The 18,259-nt window shown below is 48.6% G+C and overlaps 1 protein-coding gene across 3 annotated transcripts in view; it reads right to left on the bottom strand.

Annotated features, from left to right (window-relative positions):
• Nucleotides 1–18,259, bottom strand: part of APLP2 (amyloid beta precursor like protein 2) — a 46,827-nt gene that overhangs the window by 8,474 nt on the left and 20,094 nt on the right. For 2 of the 3 annotated variants that reach the window (XM_086476819.1, XM_086476818.1), the window contains exons 2-11: nucleotides 14,862–15,035; nucleotides 13,505–13,634; nucleotides 9,994–10,106; nucleotides 8,289–8,464; nucleotides 7,561–7,778; nucleotides 5,664–5,831; nucleotides 3,534–3,649; nucleotides 3,114–3,188; nucleotides 1,751–1,909; nucleotides 1,231–1,359 (exon numbers count right to left, since the gene is read on the bottom strand). In XM_086476819.1, the coding sequence (XP_086332945.1) occupies nucleotides 1,231–1,359; nucleotides 1,751–1,909; nucleotides 3,114–3,188; nucleotides 3,534–3,649; nucleotides 5,664–5,831; nucleotides 7,561–7,778; nucleotides 8,289–8,464; nucleotides 9,994–10,106; nucleotides 13,505–13,634; nucleotides 14,862–15,035 (1,458 nt within the window). The remainder of the gene's footprint in view (nucleotides 1–1,230; nucleotides 1,360–1,750; nucleotides 1,910–3,113; nucleotides 3,189–3,533; nucleotides 3,650–5,663; nucleotides 5,832–7,560; nucleotides 7,779–8,288; nucleotides 8,465–9,993; nucleotides 10,107–13,504; nucleotides 13,635–14,861; nucleotides 15,036–18,259) is intronic. The other variant, XM_086476820.1, reaches the window with a different exon arrangement.

Raw genomic sequence — 18,259 nt, 5'->3', positions numbered from 1 at the left:
CACCGCGAAACCCACGGGAGCAGGCACCTCCCAGCGCGAGGTTCGCCTCCAGAAAATCCCCGCAACACCACTCCGCACCTCACCGGAGGTCACTGTAACAGCCTCCGGTCCCTGCCTTACTCTTCAGCCACGCTATGCCCTTCTCCTGGTTATCCAGCCAAGTAATAGAGCAATTTTTTCTCAGCGCCTATTTCTTTCCGTTTGGCAGCACTGGATGTGCTCCGCCGCACTGTCTCCTTGCAGCTCTCCATTCTTTTCTGTTCCTGGGTGCCTTTCCTGCGTTACGGGATTCAAAGATATTTCGAAGCAGCAGACCGGCCGCAAACTGGGACCAAAAACGCACAGGTGACGTGCCTACAGCTGCGTCCGGACCGCCAGCTCTCTGCTTCTCTCTGAGCTTGTGAAAGGACATACCCTTCTGAACAGATCTTTCCACGTTAACAGGCCATTCTGAATTTGAGCCTTCGTTAGGCCTTTCAGTACATCCTTCACCATTTTAACAGTGGGTTGTAAACACAAGTATCAGGACATAAATCAAAACAGTTCGGGAAAATCTGCAACTACTCTTACAAGTACAACGGCTAGGTTTGACATCCACTCGAAGCAGCATAATCACATACGCTACCCAGCAGAAGGAAAACGACCTTTTTGGCCGTTCAGGAGTAAAAGACGTCGTAAAGGCACAAATCAAACTCATCAAAACAGACTTTCTAATAAAGCTAAGAACGAAGATCTAGCGCTTGGCAAGGGTTACGTACCGCGCTTTGGAAACGAGGCAGCAACGCTGCTGAGGCACGAGAGAATTCCCACAAAGCCAAAACACAGGCATTGTGAAGAACGAGCCTCATGAAAGGAACACACACACGCACGAGGCCTTAAAAGAAGCGAGGAAGTCTGTTCCAAGGATGACCAAGTCCCCAGCAAACAATTTCACGAGCGTTTGACAAAAGGAAACACAGAAACGATACCGAACCAATTCTAAACCCCTAGACTTGTCATGGCGACCGACGAGAATTCACGTATAAACCAGAGTTCCCATTTTTAACCCCGAGTCAAGCACCAAGGAAAATTGTACAGACAGCGTATCGGTAAACAGACAATACGCACACAGACCGGGAGATCTCTGCACAAGTACGAGAAGTTGCTATAGTAGCCAGCAAACCAGCTTCTAGAGCCTCCGAGAGCCGGGGCCGGGTAACAATGCCTCCCTTGATAGAAACCTTATTATACCTGAGATTTCATCTGTGCAGCCTTTTCTGGGTCAACTGCCAGGACGTGCTGGTAATGGCGGATGGTGTGCAGCCGGTCCTTGTTCTCCGCACGAACATAGCGCTTCAGAGCTTGCAGGATGCGGTGGGGCTGCAGGATTCGAAGAGGGGAAGAGTTCAAACCCGTTTTGACTCGGCTGAAATACAGCACTCGAGATGTGAGCCTGCTTTGTTACTGGACAGATCAATCACCTGCGCTCCCCTCTTAGGTATTTTCTTTCGAAATTCAGTCCGTTTGACGCAGAACACTATGCCCTGTGAACACTAAACAAGGCTGAGGGGTTTTTAACTAGGCCCAAGGCAAAGTGAGTCAATTAGGAGACCCACTGCAGCACCAACTGCCACGATGGAGAAAGCTTTAGTGCCAACTTATTCCCAGCTTCTGCCCCGGCAAAGCACAGGCAGTCTTCTCACCAAGCCATTCCCACCTTCCACCCTACGCAGCGCTACCCCGTTGCCAAATTTGCTGCACAGCCACTCACCCGCGGCGGGTCAGCCTGCAGGGCAGCCAGGTAGTTCTCCAGAGCAATGCGACGGCGATCGTTCAACATGGCTTCCACACGAGCCAGGTGAGTTTCCACAAGCTGCTGCTTCTCGCTTGCTGCCTCTTTCTCCAGAGATTTAACCATTGCCTGGAAGTGCTGGAACAAAGAAAGGAGTCTGTAGGAAACGCACCGTACGCGTCAGGGTCACCTACTGTCTCTCGCCTAGCTCCTCAGAATCAATGGAGCCTGCCACGCTGCATGTCCTGGGCGTTTACAGAAGGAAAGAAGGGCACTGACAGATGTTGATGCGATTCTGTGATTCACTAGTGACAATTTGCCTTCCAGACTTCCTTCGCGAGCCATTTCAAACGTCTGGAGAGCGCACACACGGCCTTGCAGATAACGATCGTGTTGAAGCTGGGAGACGCAGACTGTACCGAGTGAACGACACAGTATTAACTCTTTCCCTCAACGCTGCCACATGGAAACAGGACAGATCCCCTCAGCCTAGAGCCGTTCATCTGAATTTGCTAAAGTTTCCCAAGGTATTTATCGCACAGGGGATTTTTCATCAGCACGCAGGCCTCCAGGCTAAATCCCTACATATTCCATTAGAAAGGTCATAACCCACATCTCCAAACGAGCCAGAAAAGTCCATTAAGCGTTGTTATGTTTAACAGAGATGATGGAAAACCCTTTCGGACTTACAGTGGCTTGCGTTAAAAAACGCAGAGAGAAAACCGTGTTCCAGGATAAAACCCAAAGCGGGGCTTAAAAGCTGGAGCCGGTCACTTGGTTGTATATTGGTTTGAGGGGACTTCATCTAGTTGTCGCTGCCAGAAGAGCCTGCCCCTAACAATCCCATACTGAGAATATCCCTGATTAACTTCACAGCCTAACTGAACTCTCCTCCTAAGGCAGGAGATTGGCATTTTGGCAGCAAACCAGCTTCATCTGCTGTCTAAGTGGTTTTCACTAAGTCTGCCCGAAGAGGAAATGTGTGTCCAGACAGTCAGGGCCAGCCCGAACCGGGCTGCGAGGCCGCCGGTTAGTGCAAAACGGGCCAAGGCTCTGAGGTTACAATTTGGCTCCGCCGTCGCCACGTTCAAGCGGTGAGACAGCTTCCCGCCGCTGGGTTTAGGAAAGGACCTGGCACGGCACCGGATCATCTCCCGCTTTGAGAACAAAGCACGCAATTGAATCCAGTCTCCTCGAAAAGGCAGCTGTCGACAGAACAGGAAAGCTGTTCTTCCCTCTCAGCCCTCTTTTGGCTTTGAGTATCACAGCCTCTCGTTTTGTTTATTGAGAAGACGAAGGCCAAGCACCAGCAACTTTCCTCTGTAGGCCCTTCAGCTCTTACCTGAATGAGCGTCTGTCTTTCTGCCTTGGGAAGATTCACAGCTTGGTGTTCCGCTTCCTCCCATTCCTTTTTCACCTGGACAAGAAAAGGACAGAACCCGTCAACAAGAAGAGACAAATTTGCGTCCGATCTTTGTGAGCTATTCTGCCTCCTCGTACAGCCCGGCTGGGTTTTGAAGGCACAACAGAGCCGCCGTGGGGTTTCAACCTAGCACTTCAGCCCTCGGAGCAGCAAGGCAAGCATCCCCGGGGCTTCCTCCCTCCCGGCACTCTGAAGAAATGAACATCTAAGCGCCGCAGCCCCGGAAACGCACGGAAGGCTGGCGACTGGAAAGGCAGTCGGCTCACCATCCGTTTGTCCCGAAACCCACAGGCGGCAACTCCGCGGGCGCGGCACAAAAGACTAAAGCCGGACGCTCACCCGGTCCATGCGGTTGTGGTGCCTGACCTCCAGCTGCTCCTTGGCCTTCTGGAAGCGGGCGTGTTCGTTGTCATCGGCCGGGGTTTCAAAGTAGACGTCCACGTCGTCCGTTGGCACTGCAAAGAGAGGCTAAGGGTAAGGGGAGGTTCGGAAAGCCGCGATCCTGGATTGCAAAGGACAAGGTAGGGAGAGGAATCTCCACGCCTGCGTGATCATAACAACCTGGCAGGCTGAGTTTACTGAACCGCCACCTACCAGCAGTCCAGTTGGGTATCTGTAGGCTGCCAATTTACTGCACAACACCAGTTCGTTACATCATCCCCCAAACCACAGCAATGCACTGCGGCAACCAGCACCTGTTCGGTCCTCTCATTAGTTCCGAGACGAGCGTTATTCAGCTCCAGCAACAGAATGACTTGGATTGCAGAATAAAGCACTTGTTTTCTCTTCCCTTTCACATTGGCTTTGGGTAGTTTAAATGACATTTTGTGCATGAGCTGTTCGCTGACAAGCCGGCTCCAGACATCATTAATATGATTAGGGAGCTTGACAATAAATCTGCACAAAACACTACCCAATATTTTACACTTCCAACCTACCTTCCCTACCAGATGCACCATGCAGGACTAACAGGCAATGATATCAGACAAGACAGCGACAGAAGGAGGCTCAGTGTGACAAATTGACTTGTCCAACAAACTGGATGGCTTCTATCTTTAAGACATTCAAATTTGAGACGGGGAGAAATAAAATTTCAGACCTGACAATTTTAAGCACCTGCAAAATCCACAACAGGGGCTCCTGCACTCCAGACACCGCAGTTCAGGAAACCAAGTTGAACCCAGCTTCTGCGCTTCGGTTTCAGAAACCGCCCACCCCAGAGCCCTCTCTGAAAGGATCTATGGCAAACACGACACACTCCGCTGCTGCCCTTCAGCAGAGGGAGGGCAGGAAGGGAAAGTCGAGGCAACCTTTTGAGCATTTTAGTAATTTGGGCGGGGAAGAAAACCTCCAACACGTCACCAAAAGACAGCATGCTTCAAAAAAATTAAATTTACCTTGCAGTTTAGCACGCGCCTCAATCCACAAACCTTCACCTAGGGAAGGAGGAGCAAAGAAGGGGAAAGCGCTGATGCGTGCGAGGGACAAGGTCAGATCAGTGCTGTATCCTGGGCCTGCTCGTGGCATTTCTGAACCGGCCTTGGGACTCCCTTTTCCCACCCTAAATCCCTCTGTAACAGGACAAACTGTTGTACAAAAAGCTCCTGACATCCGCATCTTTTATTTCGCCACTTCAGTTAGATCAGCCCAATCTAAAGCACATGCATGAAGCCCATTTTGTAAACAGGATTATGGCTGTATAGTCAGACTGCCAAGCCCCAGATAACACAAAAAGCCTTTCAAAAGGCTTTAATGGTAGCTGAAGTGGAAGTGCTGGAGTTCAACAATAAGATTAATAAGGAGGTTAAAATGTTTTTGGTAGTTTTATCATCTGACATAAAAGCCAGTGGAAACCGGTGCCAAAAACCTCAGGCTCTCAAAAATGCAGGGACTGAGTCACGATTCATATTTCAAACCAAGCTGAAAGTGGGAGTCTGAACGCTCTACTACTTCTCCGCTCATTTCCCAAAACACACTAGCAAGAAAAGGCCTGCTACCAGGAGAACGGCGAGTAGCAGCCTACTTTCCAGGACCAACGGGTCAAACATACGCACGGTGACACGACTGGGGAAAGCGAGTGCTTCCTTCCGTACTTTTGGAAAAAAGAAAAGCCAGTTAGGCAAACAGGCAGGCTATGTGTTTTCACGAGAGGTTAGAGACAGCCCCCGGGCCCTGCTACAGATCCGGAGGAGGACATCTAAGCCCTTAGCAAGAGCTGTAAAGCCAACGGTGAGCGCAGACAGCGTACGTCGAGAGCCACTTTCCCCAGGAATGTTCACCCTAAAGACCTAGAGAAGCAGAGACAAGAGGAGACCGCTGCAAAAGGACAGACAGAACCGCTGCAGACACCAGAACCAAAAGGATGAGCTACAGACGTATCCTCTCTTGACCTAGGCAAGGAGGAGGAGACACCAAACGCCAGACAGACAGAGGCTAGCTGCAAAAGGGCCAGTGGGAGGCAGGACTTACTCATCTTTTTACACACAGCCATACAATACTCCTCTGACTCAAAATTGTTCCTGTTGCCTCCGCAGCCTCCATATATAAAGCGAACGCATTTTCTCTTGTTAGGATCGAAGTACCAACGAGGCATCACAGCCCGGCAGGGCCCTGTCACCGCCTCCTGGGAGCAGACAGCTGTGTGGAGACGGGTTAGAACATGAGCTAGTGAGGAGCACAGGCCTGGCCGAGCGACTTACACAGCGCAGCGGGGGGGGGGGGGCTAGTTCGCACCTTCCTTCACGGGCACCGGCGCTAGCCTCAGCATCGCTACTTCACCCACCAAAGGGCTTTAAGTCAGGTTTCGGGGGGGGTTGGGGGGGGGGATTTAAGCTTGGCAAAAGCATCCATCGCCAGGCTGGCCAGCGCTTTTCAGGGAGGTGCCTGCACGTGGTGCTTCGGAGCGGGCTACCCGAGCGGTTCTCTCAACATGGAGCTCTCATCTGCAGGAGTGATTTCTCCTCAGCTAGAGGCTAAAAAACCCAAGGATCTACTTTGCTGGTGCCACAGCGTTATGCCTCGGGTGTGTTCCAGTGGTAGAGCCTCCACTGCATAAACCCAAGGTGACGGAATGAAACTCTACTAGGGCTGCTGAAAGCATTCGAAAACGTCCTGTTCCGCTGCACTCCGCCTGGGTCGACACTTCACATCTTAAAGGTGAGGTACAACAGCAAGCGAAAAGGCAGGCGAAGCATAAGGAACACGATTGCCATGGCAATCTCAGCTGCACGGATTTTCACTTTTGGAACATCTAGGCACTCAATACTGAAACTCCAGGTAGCCACGGCACGGGGACCGCTTCACAATAAGCGAGCGATATAAGCAGCTGGGTTATTTTGAGGCAAGAGAACAGATACGGTCTCTAAGTTAACAACTGTTCACGGTACTTTGGGGGAAAAAAAAATAGACTGTGTACCCCCAAAACAGACACCCCAACCATACTGTTCCAATTCCAATTCTGTTTCAACACCTGCCGATCCGTAACAGTCCTGTACGTATATGAGCTGAGCCCTGTTTCAGCAGGGAAAATTATCTGCAGCACGCTGGCATTTGACCAAAAAGATGCAAGAACTGCTGGCAATGATTCAGTGATCTGTAGCTAATTGAATTTCATTCCCTCTCCCTTCCTCCTTCCTCTGCAGACAGTTCTACACGCAAAGTACAGGACATCGTATAACGCTGAGGCACCACACAATCAGCAGATGCCCTCTGCAATGGCACCTACCACTTAACACAATCTACCACAAGTATAGGATATATTACTACTGCAGTAACTATATATTACTCTTACGATAAAAGCGGGCCAATTGTGTTGGCTGACTTTCTTTCATGAAAGAGAAGGGTTTATGCTAAGGCTATTAAGGCAGCACTAAGTTTCTTCCTCGCCCTTAAACGGCCAGATGGTACCTTTACGCCACCTCTGCGGAGCGTGGCCCACCACTTGGAGCTTTCTCTTTGTAAACGGGTATAGAACACCAAATCCGAGGTAATCCCCCAAAACGAGGACCTTAAACTCTCAGTGTACCCCACATGCCCCTAAGGTCTCTCAAAATTAGTCTATGCAGATAAGGTTTCCTGACTCAACGCCGCACCTTCGTGGAGGTGCTCGTTCGACGTGCCAAACGCTGGGCTCTCTGCCAGCAGAACTGCTGTTTATCTGGAAACATATGGCAAATGCTCCAGAGAGTTAATTTCAACACTCGAAACACAAGCATCATCAGCTTTCCTCTGTTTGCTAACTTATCTGGCAAATAAAACTTCCAAGTGGTATTTATTGACTTGATCAAAAACCCCCCCCACCAACTGACAGCCGACAAGCACACTCCCGAGGAAGCAAGAGGCCTGCAGGCTATCAAACGGGTCTTACACTTCATATCGCTGCTGACTTCTTTTTCGGAAACGGCCTTGTCGTTGCTAGGCTCCGTGGGGGTCTCTTCGTTGTAATCGTCCACTTTGTAGCTATCGTAATAATATTCACGATCTTCTACCACGTCTTCCTCCTCCTCGCCTTCATCTTCTTCATCCTCATCCTCCTCCGCAGCTGTTCCCGTGAAGTCTTCTACACCTGCCTCTGTAGGGAACTCACTGAAGGGATACAGGTCAGTTAGGGGGTAAAGTTAAGCTAATCACTTTGCAACCAGCCTTCGATGTACCAGAGGAACGACCCTCTTCTCATCTGCGCCGGGAACGCAAAAGAGATGGGAAAAATAAACGCACCAACTACTGCTCCGCCCATCAAGGGCAGCAACGGGACTTCCCTCACCACGGACACACCCGCTACTGCAGGCAGAGCTTCTCCACGCCTCTGGCTTACGGGGGTTGCCTTGCAATCGGGGGAGGAACCCACTCTAGCAATTAGACAGTCTTTTTGACTGACTTTTGATGAAGGGATGCGGGGCTGTCGAGCTCCTCCAGAAACAGGAGCGCCGCAAAGTCATTTGTCCTCCTGCAAGGCCTTTTCAGGCTCGGGACGCTCCTTTGGGAATTTTCGGAAGCACCGGAATTCTCCTCGCACCCCTCATCGCGGTGTGAAATCGTCACACGCAGCCACTTCACATTCAGAGCTGTTAACGTCTATGCCACTAAGAACCCTACCTTTTATAAAGGTCGTAGTCTTCATCCTCGTCTTCATCCTCTTCCTCTTTGGACAGAGCCTCATCCACCACCTTTGTCTGAGGACAACACACGTATTCTGTTCCGTGGAACTGGTCTACTCCGCAGGGCAGCAGCATGCCGTAACTGTGCAGGATCATCCCCTCTGACAGACAGGCCTGAAAGAAGAGCCCGTTTACGTCAGCTTAGCATCGTGCTCTCGCTTGGGATATAACTCCAGTTCGCCTGCCCTAGATCCCAAGAACGCTACCGACAGTCTAAATTGTACAGCAAAAAGACAACACCAACGTACAACCCAAGTCTCCACCTCGAAGGAACACGGATTTGAAACCCGTAGCTTACGCAAAATCCCCAGAAAAGCCCCGGATTCAGAGCCACGCAGTGCTTCCTGGAGTTAACGTATCAAACACCCCCCTGGCCCCTAACAACTGCTGATCTGTCAGCCTGGCTAAGTACAGGAAAAATAACTAGACATTTTGTGCCAACTCAAGGGAGAGAGCACTTGAAAGAAACGGAGCTGATGTTTGCTTTTCTGGGCTGGGTATTTCATTAAACTTTGTCTATTAAACTTTTACATCAGAGTAAGTGAATAACCGCTCAATGGACTTTCTGTCAAGAGTATTTTAACATGCTGTAGATGAAAATCAATCAGATAATTCTAGAAAAAGCCAAATGCAAACTGTGATTAGGCATTATGTCTATACACCTCTCAGGCTAAGGAAATACATGGCTTTGTGGTGCCCCAGAAAAGAAGGAAGTAAGAAAGGCTTTCTTACGTACATCAGAGCCCTTCTGTGCTTTCCTTTGTTACAGCACAGATGAAAAACGAGCCAAATACTTCTGGACAAATTCTCCAACTACGTTCAAAGCAAGGGATTTTTACATTTGCTAGACAAGTTCATCCTCAATTACAAGGTGATTCGTCTAGCACAGCTTTATTTAGACAGGTTTTTGCCCCCGGGATTTTAAAGACATAGGAAGTTTAATTGGTGCATCCATAACCTCCTCTCTACTAGCACCATCACAGCCAATCGTTGTGCTGCTGTTTCTACAATTGCAGTTTCTACAAAACAGAAAACGGGTTATTTTGTCACGATTTTGTTCAGATCGGTCCCAGTTCAAATGGGTGTGCAGGGATTTTGCAACATTTTTGCTAGTCAGATAAAAAAACCCAAACCACAACCCCCCCATGAGCCTGATTTATTCTGGGAGGATAATCCGTCTCTTATGTAAAACCTCCACTAATCAGTCACAACGAAACTCGGACTGTCCCCAGGCAAGCACTCCCAACCAAATCCCCAGCAGCAGCAGGTACATTAATGCAGAATGTGCAAGAAAAATAGGAAACATCCTACGACCAGGGTAGCTCTCTACCCTGGAAAGAAGGATGAGCCATTGGCTGAAGCAATAGCCTAAAAACCTCCTTTCAATTCCTAGCTCCATCCTGAAGTATGATCTTGGGCAAGCTACTTGGGACAGCTTTTCATGAGTGAAGAGTAACTCAGCTTTTTAAGTCCCTTGAGTACTTTTCTACTTTTTTCTTTTCTTTCATTGCTCTCCCCCTCAGCCCATAGACCGCAACATGGGAAAACCAGACCCCAGAGATACACGCTGTTACGCTCCCGCACTACCAGCATCCAAGTGGACAGACCTAGAATAAACGTTCCTGCCACAGCAGCTCCATTACCTCTTTTGCCACGGTGTGCCAGTGCTGGTGGCTTTCACACACGTCCATCCGCTCCTTGTGGAAGAACCGGCACTTCTCCGGAACCAGCAGGACGTCGCTTACAAACTCACCCACTGCAAAACAAGAAACGACCACAGTTCACACGCGCCCAACCGCCAGCAGGAAACAGAGCCGCTATCAGAACTCCCCCAAAGCACACAAATTTTCAGAAAAACAGAGCCTCGGAGTTTCCAAGGTAAAAACAGGAGGAGGGGCTGATGGCTGAAGCATTATGTGAACCCTAAGGCTGAGGGGAAGAGGGCAAGGTTTACAGCGCAAGTTCATAAATAGTTGCCCATGGAACAGACAAGACTGACTGAGGAGATCTCACGCAAACCTTTGACAAGATTGTATTTGCATACGGAAGTTTTCAAACCACTTAATCACCAATTCCTAAATGAGCCGCCTCGCACCAAAGCTAGTTCACGCCGTCTGGTGCTGTAACAGCCTGGAAATTTTTATATGCCGCGAGTGTTATCTATGTTTTCAGTATCTGGGTATCTGAGCAAGTCTTGTTTGTTTTTGTTTTGTTTCGTTTCCAGATGGTTTAATTCAGGATCAACCGCAGCACATTCCCGGACTCGGACAGTCCTACCCAAAACACAGAGGGCTGGGAAAATAAAAACTGTAACAGCCCAAAACACAGAGTCCAACCCGAGTCAGCAAATAGACCACATTCCAACACTTGGAGAACCGCAGCCTCACCAGCGTGATGAGGTTTTGGCACCATCTTAAAACCAGGCTTTTGCTTTTGAGGAAGGTGGAGGAGAGAGAGAATCAGTCCGCTCTACAGACTCTGTATGAGTCAGACTTAACGCTGTTTAGCCTAAATTTCCCCCGTAACTCAGTTTGGTACCTACACACGTGAAATAAGTATCCGAACTATATGAGCGTTACTTTCTGGTTTTAGCCCAGAAGTCCTAACAAACACGGCCACTGGAGTCCAAAATGGGAAATTTTCTCAAAGTTGAACTTTTTTTCTCCCCCTTCCTTTCTTGGAGATTTAAACGCTACATCCAGTAACTTTAAAACAAGAAGGTATCTAGACACTCTGAGAAGACCAGGAAAAAATCTCCAGCCAAGCGCTTCAAAGCACTATATACATCGCACACCTGACTGGCAGCTTTAGGGATCGTTCGTTAAAATTGGAGAGAAGTTTTTTCAGTCAAAGGCCTTTTCTCATGGAGTCTCCAGGGAGCACAACTATTTCTCCAACCAATCTTCAACATCTCTTTTCAAAATGCGTTTCATTATTTTGCGTGACCGCTTTTTTTGCAGCCCCTTAGTACTGACACCAAAGGCTCACAGGCGCTTCTCCTATGTACTACACACAGGTCAAACAGAGTTTAGGGACAGATTATCTGACAACACTTAAAAGATAAGGAAATCAACTAGTATTCATCATCCCTTGTCAACTAGTTAATTTTTGAACTAACAGACACAACAGAGAAATGGTAGTTCCCCCACTTCCTTCTCTCAGAAGAGGCCAGCTACCATTTTGAGTTATATTCCTTCCTCCTTCACTCTCACCAGAGGTTAGTTAAAAAGTTTATGATAAGAAAGCTAAAACTTTAAAATCAAGCGACTGTGGTTCTGGGGACTGAAGGCAGGAGGCTCAAACCCATCGAACACAACGACCAGTACCACAACCCAGCCATTGAACAGCTATTTTGGAAAACACTGAATCCTGGCACCGCCGCCTAAGACCCACAATTCACCTCGGAACGGCACTTCCCCATTCATGGCCACCGCTATCACAAAAGAGAAACCCTCGCCCTTCTCAGACCCGAGCAGACATAAGAGGTGTTTCCACGCCACCTAACAGCCCAGCCAGAACTGTCAGCAGTTTGTCTTTTCACACCTCACCAGGCGCAGCCCTGCTCCCATCATCCTATTGTTACCTTTATTTTACAGTTCAGTGAGAGTGCTAATGGCTTCTCCTCTTCTCCCCTCCCCACCTTTGAAATACAAAACAGCTTTCATTGCCGGGGGAGGGGGGAGGCAGGAGAAGGTTAAACACGGTACCAGAGCAAGATCCTACCTCAACAGGGCCTGTGCATTAACGTAGCAAGGGAGACACAAGCAGGAATGGGAACAAAAAGCCCATGGTTCGACCACCATCAACAAGTCACAGGCACCCCAGAGACACATCATCCATTCACAACAAGCTATTTGTGGACCACTAAAGGCAACGGAGACAGTATTTCATACACATATGGACCACTGACTTGCAACTGGGAGCTGAAAACCAATGCTGCCTTGCGGGCCGGGCTGTAGTCAAGAACACCGGGAAAGACACCGATTAAAAACTTTTAACAGATAGTTTAATGCTTATCAAATTTTAGGGCAGCATCACTAAAATCAGCTTATTTTTCAGCTGGAGAATAGGCTCGGGGGAGGATTATTTCTAAAAGAGATGACTCCTTATAAATCCAGAGATGGTGCTTTCATCCTTATTTCCATTAAAAGTTCTCAGCATAATCAGCCGGGTTTGGTGGCTTCTCAAACCTGATTTTCCACATCTACACAGAGATGCATCCACACCAAATTTCATTTATACTAAGTGCTTTATGATCGCCTAGTGAAGGTATTACATCCAGGACAGCAGTGCTCACACAGTTCTGCAGATTTGCTGGTGTTCTCCTACGTCAAACCACATGCTAACCTGAGACGGGGATGCAAGGGACGAAAACTGGTTCCCCCGAACGCCCCCCGGCAACCAGACTCTCCCAGATCACACAAGACTTCTACAAAACAAGCCTTTTCCAGCGGATAACCGAAAAGAGCTCCAGCCAGCTGAGACTAAGCTTACTACTAAGAACACACGCAGTGCAGCACGGTGTCAGGGACAACCTACAGGTCAAAAGCCACAAGGTAAACAAGCTAAACACACCGCTCTATTCAAGCGGGGGGGGGGGATAGATTCTGGAAAGCACCGTGAAATCCACCACAGGTTCTCTCATATTCTTCACAGTTCAAAGTGAGGATATGGGATACAGCTGCAAGAAGCAGGGCCTCTTTGAAACAGCAAAGTTTAAATATAGTCATTGAACTAGAACAGAGATCTCTTGCCAAGACCAAAGCAGGAAGCCTGAACACACTGAGCATTTAAGTCTCCCAGGCAACAAAATATTAAAGCTCCACAAAAATAGGATCACAGTATTAAATTCCAATGTCTTTGTGATACTCAAATACAATAGCCTTCAGGTTTTTATGGCAGTTGCAGAGAGAGAAAGGAGATTTCTTTTTCACGCCAGGCGCCATTATTCCACCACAGCTGTTATCAAGCTGTCGATCTGTTGGGAGACAGGCAGAGCCGCATCTCGTGGAAATACAAACGCTGAAGTGGAAGTCGAACGTGGAAATGGCAAGCTGACACGAGAGCAGCCTTACACCCTCAGCGGTGCTCAGCGTAAGGCGCCAGGAGGCACCTCCCACAGGAAGGCACAAACGCATCCTACCAAGCACTCACCCAGGCACTTGTAGGGCACGACGATATGAGTGTGATCCTTGCACTGTTTCTTCCCTCTCTTGCACCAACTGTCGATGCTGACGGGCTGATTGGCTTCCACAACGTTCGTAATCTGAAGGTCTGGATACATCTGTTTGGCAAGACACAGGGATCAGTTTCTCTCCATCCAGAAAGGACAAAGCACGCGCAAAGCGGCTCCTCACCAGAAGCAGCGAGGCCGATGCTCTACACAAAACCGAGTTCAAATCTGAGCACGGATCCACATTCTCTTCTGGATCGAGCTCGCAACAGCTGAAGACGTAAAAAAGCCCCCGGCTGTTTGTCACACAGAGCTTGAGAAAAGGAATGGGTCCTCGCTTCTCTGTGGCAGGAGACAGCCAGGTCAGGGGCAAGAGCCTTCATCGGCACTAGGCTGAGGTGTTTGGCTTGGCATGGCAGGGGAGGAGAAAGATTTATCTCTTCTGCTGTGTCTCACGCAGCACAACACCCTCTGGAAGAGGGCAGTCACCAGCATATAGGGTGACTTAGCGACATCTCCAGGCTCCCTCATCACCGACCAAGCTGCCATGCACCTGCCTCCTCGGGTTTCCACACGCCTGCTCCATTTATGATGTATTACTATGATCCCTGCGTCCCGATGGAGCCCTCGGGTTCAGACACGGACTTATATATAGGCTTCTGCTCTGCAAACCCAATGTAGCCCCAGTTACATTGGCCTTGTAAAACAGCTTTTAGAAGTTCCCCAGTCCAGACGTGGCTTGCTCTATCACTTTCCCATTTCACAGAAATATTCCTTGTGGAATTTTACACGCCTGTCACCTCAGAGGAGCAATTAAAGACACTTATCGAGGCCAATACACAACAGGTATCTGGAGCACGCTGAAAGGAGATCAGGGTTTTTACACTGAAGCGCGAGGAGCCTAAACATACTGTCAACATTTTGATGAAAATACTTTTCTGGGTAATCTGAACCCATCACCAAGAACAACGCAGGCACGTTCCAATTAAAACAGGCGTCAGGTTCCCTTTTGCACAGACACGGAGCAGATGCTGGTTAACCGGCTCCGAGGCAGAACATTTGGAGAAACCCCTGCAATCGAACACGGATACCTCTCTGACTTACAGACAGAGGACCTTCTGTGGCAGCACAAGCTGATCTAAATCAGAGGCAGCTCCTAAATCCCACTGCAGTGTCCTCCCTGCTCTTCCTGGGCATTAACTCAGCAAGACAGTTCTGGGAAGTGAGCTAGTCCAGCACAAGTTAGTCTCCTGCAGGGTTACTTTGCTAGTCAGGGGCTAAACTGGAATCCAATTCCTTAGCAGCAGTGAAGATTCGGGATCAGACAGAAAAACTAACCTCCTGGCAGTACTGCAGAATCTCTTCCTTTCTTCCAAAGCAGCTCTTGGTCCCAGAAGTGTCAGGTTCCCATTTCCCAGTCTGGATATTCACATGCATATTTAGCTTCCCACAGAACATGGCAATTTGAGGCTCTGCCACGGCAAACCCCGTCCCAGCATTGGCTGCCAGCGCCTGTGAAGACAAACAAAACCAAAGCACGTTGATTGCATTATCTGATCGAAAGCAGAACAACTCAGAGAACTCCAAACCCTCTGGCCTCTTCTCAGAGAGCTCCTGTTTAATCCAGAATACCGGTGGAGTCTTGCAAACTATTTCATAACCATTCTCCTTACGGCTGACGAGCCCACACCAAGTTTTCACCACCAGCGACCTGTTTGTTCTTCCAAACTCTGGTTTTATTACGATTGCAACAACAGCCGACCGAAACCAAACCCCAGAGTAAGTCACGCTTGAAGGTTGCGCCCACAAAGGCCAAAACAGATTGCTGAAAAATTTCAACCGGTACTCGAAGATAACCAACTACCACGACTAACTTTTGGCAGAAACACCTCCGTGAGGCTACACGCAAAGCGGGTATTGCTACCGCTACTAAAATAACTGCTCTCCACCGCAAGAATCCTGTTCAGAGTTTGAAGCCACGAATTTCTCCCCAAAACTTCAAATATCTGGGACAGAAACACCTAAGCATCTTGCCCAAACGTACAAGTAAAGATGACTTCTGCTGAACGGGAAAAACAGAGCTGTGGCAACCAACTCCTCAAAGGCTGTTGCCTTTCATCAGTGCGCTCCTATGAGTCTTTGTACTGCCTGGCTTCTGTCTGATACGTATTCCCTGCACTTCCCACCCCGCACCAGCAGACAAAAACCCGACAACCCAGACCCACATTCGGGTCAAACTGCAGACTGATCAATGAAAACAAGGTCAGGTTCCCTTTCTGAAATCTTGCTGGCTGACCAAAAGAGGAAAAAGGGGATTAAATTAAATTGCAGACTTGGGTTTTCTTTCTGAAAAGGCTGAGTGGATGCTGGGAGCTGAACATCCTCTCCCTACGTAACTACTAGCTGTTGTAAAAGACAAACAACCAAAAAAAAAAAATTAAAATAAAATAAGAAGCATGAGGCAAAAACCAGAAGAACTCCTAATCTGAAAGCTCTAGGATGTTTAGGGGAATGAAATCCATTTCATCTACTTCAGACAAGGCAGATGAGAAACAGGAATACACAGAGGCTTCAGGGCATCACTGCCCCATAGCTTTTCCTTTCCTGGCAGGCAGCACGACCCTGGGCCACCAGTCCTGCCTGCACATTTAACTTTTCATGCACTCAGAAATGCATACGCTACCGGGGGCACCGCTCATTCCCTAGTGCCTGCGGATCCCCATCAACTTCCATCAATACGCGTACGCTTAAAGCGAATAAAGGAGTAAAGAGAGGAATTCAGCTGGACAACCCCTGTGTGCAGCTCCTAGCTGATGGCTATTAGGAAAAAAATAACTATTATAATCAGCTCAATTCTCCCCCTCCCCGTTTACAGACAAAAATCACTGCCTGGAGAGAAGACATTTCAACGCTCAGAGGCAAGGATTGTTCAGAGCCAAACACACGGCTGGTGCTCGGGGGATGAGACCAACTTGAGAAACAAACGTATAAATCCACATCTCAACTTCCAAAAAACTACCCCTTGAGTTTTAAGAACCATTCAACTGCACAACTCTTAGGAGAAACAGCCTTACACAAGTGGCTTCTATTTACTCTAACCCTTTCACCCAGCAGAGGCTCAGGAGAGCAAGTTCCAGCACAGCCCACAAAGTAATGAGACACTGAACTATATATAACAGGTACTGCCATTGATGTCCCAGGAACAAAAGGCTTCCAAGCTCACATACACTCTCCGTTTAGTGCAGGTCCGTTTGCTGTATTCTCTGTCCTAACAGGAAGATGACGGTTAGGTACTTCAGGTGGAGGAGGACTTCTGACGAATACACGGAGGCTGGGTAACGCGGTGCAGTAACTTTGTTCCTCCAGAAATCCAACCACTTCATAAACACGTGCTTCTAACGAGCGCCCACTGATACCAGACAGCAAAACGTGCGCTCTTGCACTGCCTTCCTCCCTGCCCTGTGGTTTCAGAAGAAAAAGGCAAACGTGGAACGATCCTTCATAGCTCTATAAACACACACACGCACGCAAACTTTGCAAGAGGGCCTTTTTATCTCTCTCCAAACCACCGCCACTTTGGTAGCAACCACCGCTTTCCAGAGAGCACAAGCCTTGACACGTTAAAGGAAACAATCCACAACTTTGTTTCAGGACAACATGACAACTACATCCAAGATTCAAGCTGAACTCTGAAAAGAACAAAAAGTAATGCAGGATCCAGTATGCACAAAGCATTAACCCTTCGGAGAAGTACATAGGGCATCAAAAGACAGTAAAATCTACGTGTGACGGACGACTTGGAGATCATGAGCACCGCCTATGCTCGAGATGTGTTTTCTCCCAAGCCAACTTGACAAGCACGCAGCTGAATAAGGTAACTGCGTGAGCAGGAGAGGTGCAGGCTCCATCCCGACAGGCAGAAACATCCACCAGTAATCCATTCATACCAGCTCTTGCAGGAGCAAAACCCCTGTTCAAACACATACCAACCTCCTGAAATCATGACCACCCCCTATTTACATACCGATTCGGGCTCCTGTTTATTTTTGCGGTCTCTCCGGCCTGACACCTCGGCACTGTGGCAAAGGTATCATTCCTCCTCCGCAGATTGCTCACATAGTTTGCATATCAGTCGAGTGCTGTTGCCGTAGCTACCAGCACATGCTAAGCCCCAGTTCACAGCTGAACAAACCAGACTAATTACTTGCTTGATTTCATCACTTTTAATCAAATGGAAGAAATCTTTTCTTGCACTGCACTGTTGAGTAAGTTAATGGACTTCGATATACACGAGTTGAATCTTTAACCCCATGACCTGCAAGATAAGATTTTTTCAGTTATGGGCTTCCAGTTTGCACCCCGGACAACCCACTCCAGCCCCCAACCGCATCAGTTACTTAATTCCGCATTTTTAGCTCATTCTACCTCTAACGAGAGAGTACAGCACAGCAAGGTGGAGGCTGCACCTCTAACGCTACAAGAAAGTCACCTACGACAGTTTTTTGAGGACAAAGACATTTTCTGTTGCTCCCGACAGCAGCCTTGGGTGTACCAAAAATAAAAGCAGAGCACTCGGGCTGACGATGCCCGAGGTTAGCTAGCCTCTCTTCCAGCATCGCTTTGCAGAAGGAGGGTTGGGGAACATGTAAACCAGCACGAAGCTTGGGATAAATCCATGTCCTCAGTTAAGCTCTTCAGTACTTCAGAGAATTCACCCATTCCACATTGCAGAGGGA

Source organism: Leptosomus discolor, chromosome 22, assembly GCF_034619465.1.
Source record: "Leptosomus discolor isolate bLepDis1 chromosome 22, bLepDis1.hap2, whole genome shotgun sequence".
In the NCBI taxonomy this organism is placed as follows: domain Eukaryota; kingdom Metazoa; phylum Chordata; class Aves; order Leptosomiformes; family Leptosomidae; genus Leptosomus; species Leptosomus discolor.
Note: the sequence above shows the minus strand (reverse complement) of the source record. Positions and strands in the feature narration are given on the sequence as shown.